Genomic DNA, 21,405 nt, shown 5'->3' with positions numbered 1-21,405 from the left:
TTAAGCTTGGTAATCCTCTCCTCACTCTTACTCTCAACACAAATACAAATAAAGAAGTGGGGCTAAGACTTAACCCCATGTAGGTAGTAGTTTATCGCATAAATCCAGAAAGTCTACACCTCTATTATCACACAAGTGGTTTAGGCCAACCAAGCTCTTACAATAAGTTGGAACTTTAAGCACTTTAGATTGAGTGCTTTAAGGCTTAAACTTGAGAGTAGAGAAGAGGGCCGAAGTTTAATGTCAGAGAGAGAGAGAGAGAGAGAGAGAAGTGAAGAAGAAGGAAGATGAAGAGGTAAGACGTTAATAATTTCACTTGTCTACTTCTTGTAGACTAAGGTTAATTACATTTAATGTACACCTTTTTTGTCTCTTGGGCTCTCTCTCTCAGCCCTTGTCCCTTTCTTTGCGTGACACTCGCTTGGATATGAGTGGCAATGAAAGTGTCATGCGACACTACGTTTTTAACATCACGTGTGGAATTTGCTCGAATGCTCACAACCCCTCGCACATTATCTGTTCGAAACTCTCTCGCATCCACCACACAAACCTCCAATGCTATTATGCACATGCCTTAACCACTAACAACTACACCTTGACCCCAACCCTTTCTTTCTACACCAATCTATTAGCCCGCTCTTAGCCTCCTAACCCACTCTCCCACCAAATTGTGCTACTACATTAAACCTTTAGACATCTATTAGTCACACCTTATACTTGATGCACCAATGAAGATGCACCCATTATGTTAGGGGGGGAGTGGGTGGTCAAATGTGCGAGCAATAAATAATGATGATGTGCTAATTCTAGAGAATCAACCCCATATCTTACCACAATTAAAACAATATATAATGATCCCTTACATTCATTACCCCCCAATAACACACCAATTGCTTGTATGTAAACTTCCTTCAAATAAATACATAATCATCTTAGAAGCAATGCCCGCATTGAGCCTGAACATGATGATAGTAGTGTTATGTATCATTGCTAATGCCACGGCATCGAGCAGTAATGTCATCGTCATAGAGGCGCACCCCCGATCTTACATTGATGTTCTAATCTCAAAGATGATGCCAGTGGGGAAAATGGGACTCTCTAATGTCACACCTAATGCACGTCATGTGTAAAATGAGACTTTCTAGCCTCGCACTTTCTGAACACCATGGGGAAAAATAAGACTTTCTAGTGGTGTTGATTAGTGAGAAGGTGTCGGTGAAGACATCTCTAGTAAAGGTTCTATTGTCACGATGGGCACGACGTGTGTTAAAGGATCTCTAACCTTGCGCTTGATAACAGGAGAACTTGCCTATGTGCCAATAAGACCAATAATAATCATGTGTCATTTCTTTAAAGCCGGTCCTCATGAAGCCTTAACCCCACAATAAGTTCCTTATATAAATAAACTCATGAACCCAATCTTCACAAAACCAATAGCTAGCACCATTACACATTGCTTATCAACACACTAACTTCTTTCAAATTATAGATTCATCATCTTAGAGGCAATGGCCTCATTTAGGATGAACATGATGGTCAACACAACCCTTATGGTCGTGCTCTAAACTGGCAATTTCTTGGCCGTCCGTGGCATCACATGCATCTAAGCTTGTAGTTTCCTTGGGTCGGACCCCTCCTACCGAGCATTGGATCTCTACCATTGATCATGATCTTCAAAGATTATGAGCATGCTTATTGATTGATTAATCATAATCTTAAAAATGATTTTGTCAGATCTCATGAGAATAATAATTTAGATAATCATCATGGGCATCATTTTATGTACTATGTGTTGGTAATTTGTACAAGATTGTCAATTGTTTCGGTAAATTTGGAAGTTCTAAACTTCCTATATGTATCAATGGAGAGTTTTGAATTTCTTTTAATGACATTTGACTTATCTCGGTGATGGTAATTTCTTCACAACGCCATCTACATCAATACATACATAATGGATGGTATGGAATGTGAATTCAACTAGGGATTGGCAACAGCTCGGCTCAAGCCTAAATTGTTTAGCTAAACCGGTTTTCAACGGCTTGGCGGCTTGGCTCGACTCGGCTTAGGCTTGAGCTTGACTAAAGGTTTGAGCTCAATTCGGTTTGGCTTGAGCCTTGCCAACCCGGCTCAAACCGGTTAAGCCTGTTTATGTGGTTTACTAGTTAGGTTAGAGAAAACCTTGAGAGTTAGAAACTTGAGAGAGAGGGAGACTACACAAACGAGGAGAGAGGGGGGGGGGGGGAGGGGGAGGTGAGACTACACGGAACAGAACAGACGTGAGAGAGAGAGGGAGGTTTCCAAACTAGTTTCCATTTCCAAGCCGGTTCACATACCGGTTTAGGGATCGATTTGGTTCAGGTTTGAGAACCCCAAAACGGTTAAGCCTAAACCGAACTATTGTCGATCCCTAGATTCAACATGGATTCGAATGTGCGTATAACATCCCCATTGAAGACCATTAAGTTCTAGTGGATCATCAATTGTTTTCAACTACCACATTTTATGTTCATTATCTCTTCCATAAATTATATGGTTATAACTGTAATGAGACGTTTCTTATGTAGGTAGAGCATGAAGTGACTTAAGCACACAATTTAATGCAAAGTGCACAAAATAGTTGTCAACCCTAATAAGTTATGGTATTAAATACTCATGCTTACATATACCATTGTTAACAAGACGTAGTTCAACATGAACAAAAAAATCGTATCTCTATATTTGAATTAGATAGGCCAACGGATGGCTCGGGATCATAGGTCTAATAAGGCCTATATCACCCAAGTGTGAGAAATAAATTACATGGGACATTTTGTCGAGTGGATGAGAGAACTTAATGTGTGAACACTCTCGTTATCGTGCAAGTAAGGAGTTCTATAAAATGAGAGAGTTTACTTTATTGTAGCAAGCCATGTGAACTAATGATGAGTTGTTGGAAGAGGGTCTCGATTAGGTGACTATAAGTGACTAACATGGTGATATATAGTATCACCATAACTAACAAGTCCCACTTGTTAATGTATAATTTTTCATCATATCAATCAATGTAATATTTCTTGGGTGACATATTGGTTCTAACAAAGATTGTAGTGAGGTTAACCTTATTCATGCATGGATCCACGCGATAATGTTTTACAACCTACTTTGTCAAATGTTTTGTAGAATTGTGCTCAAAAGGGGAGGTGCATGGGATATATTGTTTGTATCCATCAAAACAAAAACTTAACGTTCAAAGCCAAACACATCACATTCAACAGATAACCCAAAAGAGAAGCCAATGAGCTTCCATCTTGTATCCACCCAACCATATGTAATATTTGATCAATCATATCCCAATCCCATCATATTATGACGTACCATTTGCATTATGCTACGACTCATAGGAATTATATTGACAAGCAATGGATACTCATGTACACACACATATATATTGATGAAGGAGAGTAGCTCCCTCCAAAATGGATAATGAATTTTGGCCTTAGTTCGATAAATTGGTGATATCAATTATCCAATTGAATCTAGTCGGTAATGTCTACTTTCTCAATCTTGGATTTTGACAATCCAAATTAAATGTTGAAGAAGTTAAGTAACACATGCAAGTTGAATGCAACTTCCAACAAAGTGTTTTTTATGAGGAGACTTTATGAGATTCAAATGAAGGCATTTGATTTGATTCATACCATATTACTCTATGTCAACACAAGAAATGTCTTGCTTACTTTGGTAGAAGCATTAAAGATCTAGGATCAAACTTAATCTTCTAATGAACAACACCAAACAACTCACCTCAAGAATGGGAAGATCGTACAACCCATTATGATAAATCAACTTCATGGAGGCTCTAGAAACGTTGAGCAAATTAGCAACCAATATAATGTTGTTTAGGAATTCAAAAGCACTAAAGAAATTCACGATATGTGTTACTAATATAAACCTATGAAAATACTTATTAAAATGTATCAAACTCGTAATAATCAACTTTAAATTGTAATTGCGGTGTGGAAAGGCTCTTTCGTCGAGTACACGATTATGGTCCAAGTCTCGAAAAAGAAGCCCCCTCATTGTCACAAGGGTATATGCAATAAAGGGGAAATGAAAGGGAAACATGTCAGCTTACAAGGATTTTCTAGTAATTCTGAAATTTAGGTATGCATTTTGGTCATTTATATTATTTATGGCATTGAAATTTGAAATTTTCATTTTTTATAAGTATGTATTTCAATACTAGTTCGCAGAATCGCATATGTTAACTACAATATAGTCATTCATGGGGTATTATGCCGACTTATAGAATATTAAAATATTAAATATTAATACATAAACAACCTTGGAAGTTGCTAATCAATGTTACTAATAAATGCTTAAAGAGCAAACAAAATGTGTATGCAAGGAAAAGTACTAAAGCTCACTTTATAATTATTGGTGTGTATGTTGATTAATTCCCTTTACTTGCTTAATCGCTTGCCTATCTAGAAGTTGCTAAGTAAAGAGGAAACCAAATGTGTACATAATGAAAACTAAATTTTTTCCTTCAAAGATTTTCTTCGGTAGTATTTTAACGAAAAACACCCGAAGGCTACAACTTGAGCTTGTCTGCCCAAAAGCTTACAATTTTATTTATTTATCTCTTTCCAAAACAAAATATACTTCTTATCCCAAAGCATCATATGCATGTGAATCATCACCATTACTCCCAACATGTGAGGAATAATTAAAATCCAACTCCCAAAGTGAGAGTTTCCCTTCCATAGCTCTCAAGAAATATAGTATTATGAGCAGTAGATCCACCATATTGTGATGCCAATGCATCTCCCATATTTTGATACATATCCATCAGAGCATCTGCTATACTACTGTGTGAATCAATCCTTGGGAATATCTAACAAGCCCAAGGAGAATAACTGAGGACCTAAGGCAGCCAAGCCATAAGCATATTGAGCAACATTTTTCCCTGATCAAAGCTGTCAATACAGTTTTTTCTTCCTTTTTGCAAACTTTTGGAAGTCGTAATGAATGAAATGCAATCACGCTCCCTCCGTAAAAATCCGATTTAGATAACCAACCCCCACACCATCATCACTCATCCTGATCAAAAAACAAGAACTTAGCTTCCTCAAGTCCACATCAACCATCTCAATGTCGCCGATTATCACCAAAATCTTGTACATCAATAGTCTCGACAACTCGTAGATTACGACCAACAAATGAGTCTAAAAAAAGTTTTCCTCGCCTCCTCATGATAATATGATTCAAAGCATAGTACGTAATAGACTCGAATGCATGGGCCAACATTCTTTTTCATACGAATGTTTATGTTTTTTTTTACACTTCTTACCTTAACTTTCTTACCTTGAAATTTTTTTACCTTATAATAAAAATGGATACAAAAGTATGGTATTTACCATACTTCGAGGGTGTTTAGCATACTCGAATGTTTGAAACATTCTTGAATGTGAATGCACGTATGGTTCATACTATGCTTCAAACCCCACATCATCATCACTCATCCTGATAAAAAAACAGGAAATCAACTTCCTCAAGTCCACATCAACCTTCTCGTTGTCGCCGATTATCACCAAATGAAAACTAAAATTTAATGCATTATAACTAGTGTTTAAGCTAGTTATTTACCTTTAATACTTTTTCTCTAGAACAGATGCACATTAGTATATTACTTGAAATTTGTACCTAGAGAAAACAAGAGACATTTCATCTCACTTCTATTTTTATTTTATTTTTAATTTAAAATAAAAACTACAGCTTAGTTTTCATTACCAATCCAATAAGCATTTACAAAGCATACAATCTAATAACCTTTTTTCTCTGCTATCTTCATCTCACTTCTATTGTGATACAAAGGCTAGTATAAGAATCTGATCGAACAGATGATGTCATATATGAAACAATAAATATCAGTTATGCAACATAAAAGAAGGTATGGTTATTTACCTTTAATACTTGCGTATCCACAAGTTGCTAAGAAGGAAAAGTTTTTTCAATTACCAATCTTAGTGGACAATGAAGTATTTCCTAGGGATGCATCTAAGCAAAGTCTTGCAAAAGGAACAATTTCTATATCTCAATCTCAATATATGAACCTATGCTAAAACATTTTGATATGCTCCAATGCAAGCCCATTTCTACACCCACATTAACATCATACAAGTTATCGATTGAAGAAGTTACAAGAAGTGCAAAAGAAAGTGACAAAATTATTCACATTCCCCACAACATATACATGGATATATAATACCTTCCTAGTTGTACTCATCTTGATTTAAGTTGTGGGAATCACAATTTATGTTATACCTTGGACCTAAACAATATAGATGTGCTACTTGAAAGTACAAAAAAGGTATGGCCTTGTCTTACTTGAGATCACAATCATAGTCCATCGCATGAATCTTGAAGGATGGACAAATCCATCACATTCTTTAAGCTGATGGATTGGCTTTGATTGGCAAAGGGAATGTTGACAGTCGTAAGTCAAGAAGTGGTCACATGTAATGTTATTGTTGGAGATGTTGTCACGAGAGGACCAAAGAAGAAAATGGCAATCGTATTATCCTCAACAAAAGTAGAATACATAATTGCCACACTTGCCACCAAAGAACAAATTGGATCCACTCTACCTTTGAAAGACACATATTAACGTCCTTGACGAGGCCAGAATGGTCAATAGGACCAAACAAGAGACTTCGTCTTAAAATGTTGTCTCTTCTTTGAGAGGAATCAACCAAAATAAATGTGTTTCAATAAAAACTAAATAGAAATAGAATACAACTAAAATTGGAACAAAGTTACTGATGATAATCAATCATGTATAAATTTTGTTTGTTGTCCTAAAATGAGTAACAACATTTGTCATGTTTCTTTTAAGCACCTCTTACTAAATTTGATTGAAGAAAAGGAACATGATCTAAATATAAAGTAAGTGTCACAACACTCATGTGGGCCAACATCTTCGCAAACCTTTTAAATGTGGATATTTTGGGCTATGTTTATGGTAACATTATGAGGCATGTTGATACCCAAAAGATTGTTTGGCATGGCTAAGCCTCCTTCCTATTTCACTGTCATTGGATAGCAATTACCTCTCAATTCCTTGTCATTGGACCTCCCAATCCCAATCACATTATGGTTACTACTTTCTCAACTATGTCACGGCACATCATGATGAATCATGTTCCTTGGAACTCAATGAGGAATCACCCATGATGGAGGGGGGCACAAAGAATTAAAACCCTCTTTATAATTATATTGTTCCTAATCCTTTCAAGTTAGGACAAAATCTCAACTTCGTGTGAACATGATAAATGTGTCACCAACTCATAAAATTTCACACAATGGAAGGAAAACGCTTTAAATTATTTTCAATTGGTCAGTCTAGTTCAAGAGATGGGGGAAGGAGGCCCCATCACGTAATTACTAAGGAGACCCTCCCTTTTGTTTGTAGGAGCATTAGGCGGGTGAGCGGATAACACGGTGGGAATTGAACAAGCCGATAGGTCGCCGCTACCTAATCTATAGGTGGTTTGCGGGAATTGGCCCAGTTACCTCCTATAGAAATGCTTTGTTTGAACTTTTAAGTTTCTTTTATTATGCCTCCTTTCTAGACAAAAAAGACAAATGTGCCACCAATCATTTGACAAGAACATAATGAATCCCCTTTACAATATCCACATTAATCAATCATTTTAAAAAGTAGCGAATAATGTTGCCATAGTCAAGAGTCAAGACAAACGATGCTCAATTCTAGATTCGAACGTGAACCAATTCAATAAATTGTAGGGACTTGTTATCCAATGCAGCAATACAATCATCTCAAATATTAATGTTATAATTATTAATAACAAGATGTGAAGGAAAACCTTGTTATTGTTAGGAGGAGAAGGAGGGATCAATCAACATAATTGGTAAGCTCATGGATAACCTTTTTTTAACACAACTAGACTTAAAATGAACTTAGAGAAGAGGTAAAAGAATCATAGGCAAGAGGAGAGGGAGGAAATGGAGGAGAAGACTTGGGGGTAAAGAGTAGGAGGAGAAACTAGACCTAGAGTTACTTAAAGAGTATGATTGAGCAGGAGGAACACTAAGAGGAAGAGGAAGCAAGAGAGACTAGAGACAAAGGATGGGAATTGCATAGAACCAATAGGACTACGAGTTTGTACTAGGGGGCAAAAACCCTAGCATAGGTTCTAAGCAGTTAGGATGAGGTGGTGCCATTGTTTGAAGTAGCACAATGTGAGAGGAAATTGGGATAGTGAGAAGAGAAGCGGCGATCGGTTAAGAAGAGGTGGGACAGTATCCCGTAGGTAGCGTCCGTCATGTGGATCGAATCCCAGCTCAAGTAATTCTCGGGGTTCTTGCACGTCTCGCCGGCACGTGGCGCAAGCAACGCAGCCGCCCCACCCGAGAACCTCAACGCGTCCCTCGTGTCGCACGCATCCAACGTGTTGGTGATGTTGTAGGATGCGGCATTTGCAAGTACGTGTGTGTAGGCCGCATAAGTGTCAAGGAACACTATCTCGGCCTCCGGGTAGGCCTCCGAGGCATCGGCCACGACTTGGCGGAGGAGCTGGTTGTGCCTCGCGCTTATCCGGTTCACAGCCACGATGCATCCTTGGGAGTCGTAGTCGGATGGGGCGGCAATGTTGCGGAAGAGAGTCAAGTAGAGCGAGAGGCAGCCTTGCGGGAACTGGCCTTGGATGATAAGGTGCCGGACACCGCGCTCAAGGATATGGTTGATGGTGGTGTTAAGACGGCCGATGACGGGGCCTATGAGGCGTGGCACGACCGTGCTTGCATTGTCTCCCGACCCGATGGCATAGTTGTAGTCGTTGCCCCCAATCTCTCCGAAGTAGACCACCGACCGCCTCAAGTCGATCAGTTGCTCGCGCACTGCGATGTCGAACCACCGGAGCTCCTCGGCCAGGTTTATGGTTGTGAATATGGCCCGGCGCAGCTGTTGTCCAGCAATGGCCACCAGCGTGGCCTCGTCAAGGGCAGTCGCGCCCGAAAAGGCAAAGTTCTGGTGGCTTCGTTGAGATGCGGTATGTGTCGACGAAACATTAGATTGTGCTGACGAAACATTAGATTGTGCTGATGATGAAGATGTGGCCGATGATGATTTGTTGTTGGTGGGTTGTGGCTCTAGTGACAAGGAAGGCTCGAGTAGCGGTTGGCCCAGCGCGGCCATGAAGTAGTCGACCATGAGGCGCCCGTCGCAATACCGACCAGTGGACTTGTGGAAGAAGGTTTGGCCATATGGGAAGTGCGCCGAGTTGTTGAAGATGACGGGATTGTTGATGATGTCGTTGCCGGTGTCGGTCGTGGAATCGCCAAAGGCGAGGGCGGACGTGAAGGTGGGACAAGACACGGATGTGTCATTAACCAAGGCCGAGGAGTCTGAGTCCGCATTAAATGCGGCACGGGAAGCACTCACGTGGAGCATTACGGTCGGGGACATGGACGACCACGATGGCGACATCTCCATAAAGACTTGAAGGAGTAGTAGCACCAGAGCTATGGAGGAAACACCCATGTCAGGAGATGACTAGGAAAATGTGTGAGTGAATAATGAGTGAGTGAGTGAGTTGAGTTGAGTTGAGTGTTTTGTGTGTGGCTTGTGTGTCTTCTCTATGGATTTTTATAAGCCTGAGCAAGGGGCAAAAAATAGCCCCAAGCCATATTTGCTCTAACCCAAAAATGATTCCTCTTGTGTACATTCATTCATCAACCAATCGATATATTTGTCTCTTCACTTTTCATATTGCATGCCATTTGGCCTCCCTCTTTTGCTTTCACATGCAACGTGGTGTATGTTTCTAAGCAAGGAACATGAAATGTCATTTGACAAGCACTGAACAACCACTATGGTCCACACGATCACACACCTAACCTAGGAAAAGGCTCGACATCAATTATCGATCACATCAAAACTAGAAATGGCATATGCTTGATACCATGGATCACAAAGGTGCAAATAAACATCTTCTTCGAGATATTAGTATGCATTTAGTATCTATTGTATACTTTGTACGTTCCACTTTGAAATTGTTTTGGGTTTTATCTTCTCGTTTAATATAGTATTACTTTAAAAGGGAATTGAGCTATAAAAGAAAACGAAATGCATATCAAGGTAAGAAACTTGATCATGAAAGAGTGCATATCTTTTTAGTCATAGATAAGAATTGGAACTAGATGGTTTTTTTATTGGTTTATCACAAACTTTAAATTTTCCATGATGAATCAACAATAGTAATGAAATGAGCACAAATTAGTCCTTTCATAGTTTGGATATATTTCTAGCAAAAAAACATCCCTTACCCGAAATGATGCTTTAGAAGTGCCAACTCTCAATATGTGCCATGGAGTGAATTATTTTTGCCATTTGATCCATAGACATTTTAACAATCTTGTTGTGTTTGAGACTATCTTTTGTTACACATGATACATCATACAATATTAAAGTGTGTCAATTAATTTCTTTTTAGCAATTATGTTGACTTCAAAAACTAAACAAATTCAACAAGATTAGCGCACAACTCTTGGAAGCAATTTGCCAACATTCCAAAATTGGGCAAAATGTGAATGTTAGCACGGTAGGGGAAACCTCTATGTGTGCGAGTGTGTACGCATATATGAAAGGATTTCTATTGTTATGAAAAGAGAAAATAAATACACTTACAAAACCTCAAAGATAGACAACCTTGGGATCTCAATGGAGATCGTATACACTATGAGAAGCCATGCAACAACAAAAACAAACACCAAAGGCAAATATGGTGCCGTACTAACTCATATATTTGGAACTCCTTAGGAGATAATAACTCTAGGGTTTCAACAATGAAAACTACTAAAATAGCCTACCTTCTCCCTCCCTCTACCTCTCGTTCTAATAAAACGATAGCATCTAATGTTTCCCATCTGGATGAGTGGCATCAAGCTAACAAAGGATGCATTTGTTGTGAGATTTTGTATAAGAATGATAATAATGTGTTATTTGGTGTCACTTGTTACAAGGAAGATTTTGATATATCTTTGATCATGTTGCGTCTCGCTATTGTTCTTCGTGAATAGACAATTGTCCTTGTTTGTTGTCTAACCTTCATGTTGTTCTTCATATGGAGGACCATAGCATTAGCGATAGTATTCCTTGTCTACAAGGAGGGTCGTGGGATTTGGTCTTGCATATGTCTCATGTATAAACATCTCCTAAATTATATGGTCCTATTAAGGAGACCCTGATGAGCAATCAACACACAACTTACGACAATTGGTAGCTTACATCATTTTAAGGCCTTGAATATCATATATTTTATTCTCTAATTTTTCTAGTAATTTGCATTGCATCTTGTTTCTATTATTTAACTTTATATTGGTGAAGATTAGTTTTTTCATAATTTTTCATGTTGGATAATGGTTTGCATGAGTGAACTAATTTCAATATCCCCCAAGAGATGTTGAACATGGTAGTGCTAGGGATGTAGATAGACATGCCCACTTTTGGCATTCTCGTATGAATAGATGGCCATGTTCTAAAAAACAAATGTGACATCAAATGATCTAGATTTATGCTTGGGATAGGTACATGAGTAACAATCGGCAACGGTTCGGTTTGAACCGAACCGAACCACGGGTTAATGGCTTAACGGTTTCAACGGTTTGGGTTCGGTTCGGTTTCATCAATAAAAATCGCAGTTTAAACGGTTTAACAGTTATTTATTTGTTATTTTTTATTTTCTTTTTAAAAAAAATTGTAAATTTTTTTTTTAATTCAAAAGAATAATAATAATTGTTTTTAAACAATCTTTTCATTTTAGACCTTATTTTCACATTTTAGGAACATCTTAAAAATTTTAAAAATTTTAAAAAATTAAAAATTTGACCTATGTTGAAAACCTAAACCGAACCACGAAACCGCGGTTTTTACGGTTTAATGGTTTACCGGTTTGAAAAATGTTTAACGGTTTCACAGTTTGGTTCAGGTTTCAAAAAATTTAAACGGTTTGGACCCTCTCAAACTGAACCGAACCGTTGCCAATTGTTATACATGAGCAACTCAAGTTTGTAACTTGGCACATTAGACGATGACGGGAGGGGGCACTAGAATCTGTTGATTGTCTAGGTTTGATGATCCTTACCCGACTTGAATTTGAGAGAGGCACCATCTATCCCTTGTTAATATCTGTGTGTATTTTGTGCATGTTCCTAGGTCACTAACAATGTGTGGTTAACATTGTAGGCTTGTCTTAGAAAATGGCTCTTGTACATTCATTGAGTGACATGTTGGGCTCAAGGTAAAGCGGATTAAGAATATTTGTGTGCATGGTGCAAAGTTATTCTAACTACTAAGAGAAGATTAATAACATAATGCAAATAGAATATAAGAATATGATGGGGTTGGGATATGATTGGTCACATAGATATGGATGGGTGAATACAATATGGAAGCTTATTGTCTTCTCTTTTGGATTAGTAAACACTTTTAAATGGTCAATTGAATGTTATGAAATGGGCTTTGATTTTAAGCTGTAGTTTTGATTGATACAAGACATCACAACGATCCGCGTGCACTATCTAGCATAACATACCAGAGATAACTAAATCGATCGTTCTCTCTCTCTCTCTCTCTTTTGGTGAAAACACACAATTATATTAATAAATGTGTGTGAAAAACACTACTTACAATACGTGTGACAATGGAGTATGGTCACACACTAACCACACTACACTACATGGGTAGTGGAACATGTTGAATTGCCAATAGGCAAGACGAACACTCCATCGAGGAAAGAATTTCTACTTGTTCCAATAAAGAAAATTGTTACATTAGTACTCCCTTCAACTTTCGTAGATATGCTTTCACTCCATGTCTACCATCAAATACAAAAGCGTTGCGCATGTTCCAATTATGACCCAATCCCCAATATCTCAGAAATAGGAAAACAATCTCGATCTCTGATTTTGGGTCAGCCTGTGTAAATTGTGCAAACACCCATTGTCTAGGTGTCAAATAACTTCGTGATAAAACTTGCCAAATTTGAGAAATGTAACTCCAAATTTGACAAGCAATTGGACATTGTATAAATCGATGAGTACTATCTTCTATTTGAACTGTGCAAAAGAAGCAGGTACCTGTTGCTAGTCCACAACGCTTTAAAACTAATCCCAAAGGCAATCCTCCGATCAAAACTGTCATGACAACATACATTTTGGCCTTACAAGGATTCGAGCCCAAGACATCTAGGTCTGTAAGTTAAACCTTTAACCATTATACTAACATATATGATGTATAGTTATAATAAATATATTATTAGTTGTTACAAGATATTTAGAGTATTCTAGAACATTCTAGAGTATTCCAGAACATTCTAGGATATTCCATGATTATATTAAATATCATAAATATCTAAAATATTCTAGAATACTCCATAAGGACCTATAAATAGGTGTCTATTCATTCATCACAACTCATTCGGTTCAACACCAGTTTGTAGCCCCTTAACCTACTCTTTGTAATCCTTGCTCTCTTATAATATAAACTCTCTTTCCATTTCTAGTGTTCTTTCTCTCTCTCCCTCTACCTTCTATTGTCATCTTATTTTTCTCTCTCCTATTCTCAAGTCACGACAAAAACTCTCCAAATGACTACCTTTGCAACAAGTGGCAATTTAGAATACCAACTACGTTGTAAGATCTGTCACCACCCATGATCAGATTTGTGTATTCTCTCTCTCTCTCTCTCTCTCTCTCTCTCTCTCTCTCTCTCTCTATATATATATATATATGATAGATTTATTTGAGACCCAATCTATTACTTTGAGAGGCGTTGTTAAAGAGAAAATATCAGGATTAATGTAAGGAGTTGATTAATAGAAATAGAATGAGAGAATTAAACAATATAAGATTGTTTCGGTGCATGCACATGTTTCGAAATTCATAGCAACAAATGGAAATGCATAACGTATGCTTTACACATAATGCTTCTTTCAATGCATCTTATGAAAGCCTTTCAAACAAACCTTTTCAATCAAACCCTTTTAAACTATGCACAACTTTTGTTGTATTTTTCATCAATAAGTATTGACAGCTATTTCAAAAAAAATTTAGTGTAGGCACCTAGAGAGCTTCATGGATATCAAATTTACTTGTTGCCCAATGTCAATTGTGTTTGGCTCTTTCATTTAAAGATAGATAGTTGCTCCAAATGTGGCACGTTAGTGAGACTTCAAAAAATGTAGACAAAATGTAAACAACAATTTAGGCATAGTCCAAACGAGGAGATGCTACTAAAGTATAAATTTGGTGGCTCAATAAGGGTTGTCTCATAATTGTGACTATTATATTTCATGGAGGCCCCCCTCCTTTCCTTTATCATGCATTACAATTCCTTCATGATGCGTCTACATATTTCTCGATGAATGAGTATTTTCTTTTTATGTCATGCATGAGTCATGGCTTCAAATCATAGTTCCTAATATTCGCGTACGTCCAATTTACTGGACGTACGCGAACGTTTGCAAACGTACGCGTATGATACGCGATATTCGTTTGGCTTCTTTCTTTTTTTTTGACTTTTTTTTGGTTTTTTTAATTTTTGATATTCATAATATTTTGTGAATAGAAGTGACATCTGACACACATACACACTCTCTCTCTCTCTCACACACACGAGAACTGACATATTTTCTCTCTCTACAAAATCTAGATATCTAATATACATATTACATACTCCCTCACACAGACAAAACCCATAGCTCCTCTCTCTCTCTCTCTCTCTAGAGTCTAGATATACACTCAATCACTATCTCCTCACACATGCAAAACAGGGCTTCTCTCTCTAGATCACACATGCTCTCTCTCTCTCTCTCTCTCTCTCTCTCTCTCTCTCTCTCCCCCTCACACACACACACACTATGTACACCATATACACCATATCTATATATAATATATCTATGTACCGCGTATGGATTTCAATCATACTTGGAGCCTTTTCACGTATGAGTATGATACGAATATTGGCGTTTGAGTATGACACGAATGGGACGTATGGCTAGAACTATGCTTCAAATATGTGCATGGGTTCATGCTTCACATATACTACATGTGTTGCACTTATCTTCACAATCATCTTCTTCTTGAAACAATCAAATTGCACTCACCCATATGTGCTCGATTCTATCCTCTTGTCTACATATGCTCATTTGCTCTTTCATGCACCTTGGCTTGAATTCTCTTTGATGGGAGAATGGGCGATGGGACGGTACTTAGAGACATAGACTATGCATACTTTGTTACGTCTAGGTTAATGAGTCTTCGTGTCATGCTTTACTGAATGCTCCACCTACCACACTTTACTTGTCATGTTTGTTGCTCTCACATTCTTAGCCATGACGTACATCTACACACATTTCTCTCTTAGTCAGAATTTGTAGTCTAAATTGCAATGTTCATCACTTAACAATATATGTCAAAATTGACCTTTTAGGACACATCTATTGAAGGCATTCAAGATGTTAGTGTTGGGAATGCAATCATTGATGCTTTTATTATACGGAAATAATGTGTTGAATGTTAAAAAGCTATTATTGTAATATTTGGAGATCACTTATAATTATTTGAACAATTTTATCCAATTTGTACAAACATAAAAAAAACATTTCAACATACAACCAACATGGCATTGATAATGTCCTTTGATTTTTTCATGAACATGTTCATATGTTTACATCAAAATAATATCAATATCATATTGTATCACTAAAAATGAGACTTAATGGGCATATTTAATGATTTTGTGCTTGATTTGCCAACCCTAATCTATCAGTTAGGGTCTTTATAATATAGATCCTTTTTCTATCAATTGTCAAACTAAATGTCAACACGATTGATCTTGTAAAGCGTTTAAATTGTTATCAATGTCCACCAGTGTTAAAGTTGGTAGTATCCAAGTTCTCATGGTCATGTCATTTGATCATGGATATCATCTACTCTTTAATTGGTACCAACTATCACCGCTTCCACATGTCCACTTATAAGACCTATTGGTATCTTCCAAGTTGGTGGATTGTCCTCATTTAGTTGTGATGCAAGAACTCACATTCCCTTCTTTTTTACCCGAATATCATAAGAGAATCAAGTGTGGAGATTATATTTAAGGCCAAGTGTTGTGAAGGATATTTGACAATGTTTGTGGCTCATATAAGAAGTCATTGCATTTCTAGAATCATCCAATACAATGTTAAAAATAATATTAGCACAATTATTCCTAGTTTGCATAGATGGTTGGTCAAATTTTAGGATCCAAAAGACAAAATAAGCAAAAACAAGTACATGGGAATGGTCCATGCAACTCTCATTGTTTTGCTTTAGAGTTCATGGTAAATTTCTTTCATGCCTTTATATCGAGCAGTACTTGAGAAGTATGACATAGGCTAACATTGACTATCAAATTATAGACACGAGAATTTGTTGACTCTCATACATACCCTATCCACCTCGGGCGTCCAAAGTTAGATTTACCCAAACGTAGTTCTCTCGTAATCTTTCAAGGAAAAGAGTTTCTCATGTATGTACATTGTTAACATTAAAATTCTTCTTCAATCAATCGAAAATTAGCAAAAATGATGGAAATTTGAAATCAAGAAGTGTAGAATAGAATTATTAGGAAACTATGTTTATTGTGACACATGTTGCTACATGGAAATGGTTTAAAGTTGTCTAGGGCCAAATCTATGTCTCTTAGCACATAGACAAGTATATTGCCACTAAAGCCATTGTTCTTCATCTCCTTAGCACACCAGATTCGTCTCTTCAAGTGTTAAAATTTTCCATGTTCACCTTGACAAGCCTCATCAAATTTCATGTTGTGTGGGATGACCTTTTGGAATTGAACCACTTCACTCATATAAAACGCAACTTGATCACATTATGAAGGAAACATAGATGTGCCCTTGTGTGTCCATTGTTTCATGGAGTTAGACGCAAAAAAACCATTAGAATCCCTTCAAAACTATAACATTTGGTTCTAGGAAAACTATTTTGAAACAATTCATGTCTAAAATGAATATATTAAAAGAAAAATTATGAATTTCTATGATATTGTCAACAATACCATTGTTTCATGGAGTTAGACGCAAAAAAACCATTAGAATCCCTTCAAAACTCCTTGGTCCTAGGAAAACTTTTTTGAAACAATTCATGTCTAAAATGAATATATTAAAAGAAAAATTATGAATTTCTATGATATTGTCAACGATACCATAATAGCTAAAAGTAATTTAGGATGCACTTGTTGCAGAAGTTCACCTAGTAATAAATTAGATCAATGTAAGAAACATGAAAACACCTACAATGATACCACAATGCATCATGCATATAGTGACATTAGTCACAACCTCATGCAAATTCATGCTCAGTCTCATTGGTAGACTCCCCTTCCAAGATAAGCAATCCCATCAAAGTTATAGTATTGGATCCTTATAAAATTACCTAAAACAAATTCACATCCAAGATGAATATGAGAAATGAATGATAATCAATTTCTTGGATATTCCCCACAATACCACAATAGTTGAGAATTCATTAGGATGCACATGCTAGATGTCAATGTTAAACCTGTTAACTTTCTATTGAACATGCATCATTTTTTATTATCAATGCAACAGATTCCTTTGCAATTAAAATCATTCTCTTTACTAAAAATCCACCAAAGCAAAATTTTAAGCATATACATATATATAATTGTTTTCTCATTATTCCTCGAACTTTTAAAAAGTGAAATCAAGATATGCAACATGAGGATGACTGAACACAATTAGTTTATCAAGGTCACAACCTAGCATGCTCTAAGCATTGGACTTGAGAAGTCAATATTCTTTTGTCACAAATAAATCTGAAATGTACATAAGATTTTCAAGCAACTACACACATTAGAGATACCTTACTAGATGAAGACACTTATCCATGGATTTTGTTATGGTTTCATATCAAACAAATAGAGGAAATTTTTTCATTACGAAAATGACACTATTTATTCTTACCAAAACTAGTGTTAAGGGCCATGAACTAGTTGGCTTACTCATGGAGATTTATATTAATAAATAATATTGTTTTCCCAATCAAATATCTAGCAACAGGAATCCCAACCTTACCAAACAATATTGACAAATAGTATTTTAAAAACTCAAAACAACTTGTGCATGTCCCCATCAAATGATCTTGAAATCGGTTGACCTAAATCGACGAATGAAACTATGGAGGACATGTTACGTGCATATATCTCCCATAGAGGACAAAATTGGATTATTACATCGCAAATATCAACCCTGGACGTTAGGTTCAATATAAGGAAATAAGGCATATTGATTATATTCAACCTTATCTCATTATTAAAATCAATATTAACTCTCGTAGAGCCCACATTCCTCTGCACTTGATCACACAAGCTAGGTACTGAAGTTGCATTATGACATCAAAATATGTCACAAGCATGCAAGGTATGAAAAGAAGGGCTACTAGAGGATGTATATCACTCATTTTTTACATGCTCAACATATAGTGCAATTCGTAAAAGCTATGGTGACATAGTAAAAAGGAGCGATGACTTGAGTGTCACACGAAAGAAAGTCCACTAGAAGACACACATCAAGAAAACTTGTGTGCTCAAGTCGCATGGTAATATATTGGCCTCTATATGGATGCCAAAAATGATCTAATCTAATATGTTGCAACAAATTACAAAGCCATATACCTTGCCGAACATGGAAATTGCACTTAACATTGATACATGCGACAACCTATCCTTTTTCTCACCATTCACATCATGGTTTTCATATGGCTTAGCTCACATTATCTTCAATGTGAGATGGGGCACAAGAGAGGAGACTTGTTGATGAGTCTATAACATTTTGATACAATACCCCATGTTCGTTAACTCAGTTTGTAGTACATTCTCAATCTCGTCCAGCATGTACACAAATTTTCTTGTGGTCACAACGTGCAATCTCAATTACAACAATCAATAAAATTGAATTGTTTCACTTTTGGTTCCATAAGACATATTTGACCTTCAAGGATGATAATAAAATCGATATATCTCTCATAAATCTATTAAAGGATAGTCGGAAGATGGATCCTTTGTTCATCATGAAGATGTTTATGTATTAGTTGACCACATTATGGAACATGCATGAATTCGTAGCAATGGATGTTATAGTGTTGGCCAAAGGGATGTAAATACCACATCCTTGGTTGAAAACCACCATGATTATATTTTATATAAAACAACCCATTGGGTTTTTAGAGAGCAGGAAATGGCTCCTTTAAAGTCTATAAAAGTGTATTGTGAATCACGTCCCAAAGTCAGATACATTCATGAATTCTAATGACTATCTACATAGATGATGAATTTGATGTGTTGTACAAAGAAAGTTGAAAATAGTAGCATCACCATTCTCCTCCTTGATGAGGATTATATGCCCATTGATAGCAGAAATGAGGAATGACAATTTCTGCATTAAAGGAAAAGAGCATTTTCCATGAAGAATTGGGATGCATTGGTGTCATCCAAGCTCAAGCACTTGGAAGACATGGTTCACTAGCCATGTGGTGAGAAAGAGGGTTAGGTGTTTCTCAGTGTCATCCAAGGGGGTGGTGATGATCGTTAGTGAATTGTCGATAGCAAAATATAGAAGCTTCAAAAGGTGTCAAGATTATAGGCAAAAATGCATCATGTGTAGGTGGTTGAAATGGAGTCATCACAATAAAAAAAACATATCCATTAAGCTCATCTAGTATGATAACAAAGGTTTATTAGGACAAGTATTCCTCTTGGATTTCTAATTGACATATTTGACCAACAAGAGTCTACTCCAACTTGGCTACGTTGATATCAACCAACTTTCTTGTCTTCTCACCACCACCATAGATATCATCTTCCCCTTCAACCACCAACATCATTGACTCCATTGTATCCTGCATGTTTGTCCTCCCAAGCTCTCCCAAAATCCTAATATCCAACAGGGCTACATGCTCAGATTTCCAATTAGACATTGGGCTCATCGAAGACGAATGTGCTAAGTTTAGAGAATTATAGCTATCAGTAAGCCCATGTTTTGATGATAAGCACTTGGTCTTAAAAATGTTTAAAAGTGACACAACACAAGAAGAAAATAACCTATGCTCCAATGTGAATGCAACCCTATCAATGAACCCACTCTCAAGAGCAAAAATGTGCCGCATTCTCTAGCAAAGAGCACAAGTCCACACATCATACTCATGTTCTAGCAAAGAACTTGTGCTTCCTCCTTAGTCGTATGCTCTATTGTTGAACTCATATTCACAACATATTACTATCATGACCTATCAAAGCTCATGTGCTCACCACCCACTCATGCACTCTAGAGATAAGAGTATGTGTTCACCTCACTAGGTAAACATATGCTTTAGTAAAGTGAACATGTCGGACCTGAGTTGCAACAAATATGTTCAAATGAATCCGCCGCCATGGCACACCCAACCCATCTTAAGAGAAAGGACTTGATTGTCGTTTGAACCTTTGAGTGAGACTTTTTGCGAGCTCACAGCTGGGCAAACGATTGCAGGTTATAGAAAGGGAATTTGAAGCATTAGAAGAAAGGAAGAGAAGGTGCAACGACATCTCCCAAGTGAGCTGAACTAGGACCCAGGAGGGTTAGGCTCTCCGCTTGCGGGAACGTGTGTGGGCAAGGAGGCATTGTGGGTCGCCCCATCCAGCAATTGAGTCAAGTCAGACCAACATGAACCAACTGTGAATACGTAGGTGTACTTTGGGCGGGCATTGAGTCATATGTTGTGCATTTTGTGGGCGAGGGGGAGGAGGTGTAAAAGGATGGGCGGTGGGCATGACGAGGTTCGGAAAGGGCGGATGGGCGGGCGGACACGACACAACATGGATGGGCGGGTAGGCGGGTGGACACGACACGACACGGATGGGCGGGCGGGCGGATGGACATGACACAACGCAGATGGATGGGTGGACAATGGACATGCCCATCCCCATCCCCTATCTCTACCGTACTGTGGGCATGACGAGGTTTGGAAAGGGCGGATGGGCGGGCAGACATGACACGACATGGATGGGCGGGTAGGCGGGTGGACACGACACGGCACGGATGGGCGGGCGGATGGACATGACACGACGCGGATGGACGGGCGGACAATGGACATGTCCAGTACCGGGGGATCCATGGCAGGGGAGTGGTGATGATGATGATGGGCAGTACGGTAGAGACAGGGGATGGGGATGGACATGTCCTTAGCTAGCTTTCTTCATTGATTCATTGATTCATTGATTGGTGAGGAGCAGGGGAGACACCCCCACATGGCTTCTTTGTCAGGCATCAGGACTAGCAGGAGGAG

At 37.7% G+C, this 21,405-nt stretch overlaps 1 protein-coding gene across 1 annotated transcript; it reads right to left on the bottom strand.

The window, feature by feature from the left end:
• Positions 1–8,206: 8,206 nt before the first annotated feature.
• On the bottom strand, positions 8,207–9,544 carry LOC147859743 (GDSL esterase/lipase At3g48460-like). The gene has a single exon (XM_087324570.1). The coding sequence runs from the start codon at positions 9,542–9,544 to the stop codon at positions 8,207–8,209; it is 1,338 nt and encodes a 445-aa protein (XP_087180696.1).
• Positions 9,545–21,405: the final 11,861 nt, after the last annotated feature.

This window comes from Azolla caroliniana, unplaced genomic scaffold, assembly GCF_043228905.1.
Source record: "Azolla caroliniana isolate FFs.n. ecotype wild unplaced genomic scaffold, voAzoCaro1.0.p SCAF_9, whole genome shotgun sequence".
NCBI classification, from domain to species: Eukaryota; Viridiplantae; Streptophyta; class Polypodiopsida; order Salviniales; family Salviniaceae; genus Azolla; species Azolla caroliniana.
The sequence above is the reverse complement of the archived record's forward strand: the minus strand, read 5'-3'. Positions and strand labels throughout refer to the sequence as shown.

Coding starts and splice junctions, on each gene's coding strand:
- LOC147859743 (XM_087324570.1), bottom strand. CDS start 9,544: ATGGGTGTTTCCTCCATAGCTCTGGTGCTACTACTCCTTCAAGTCTTT.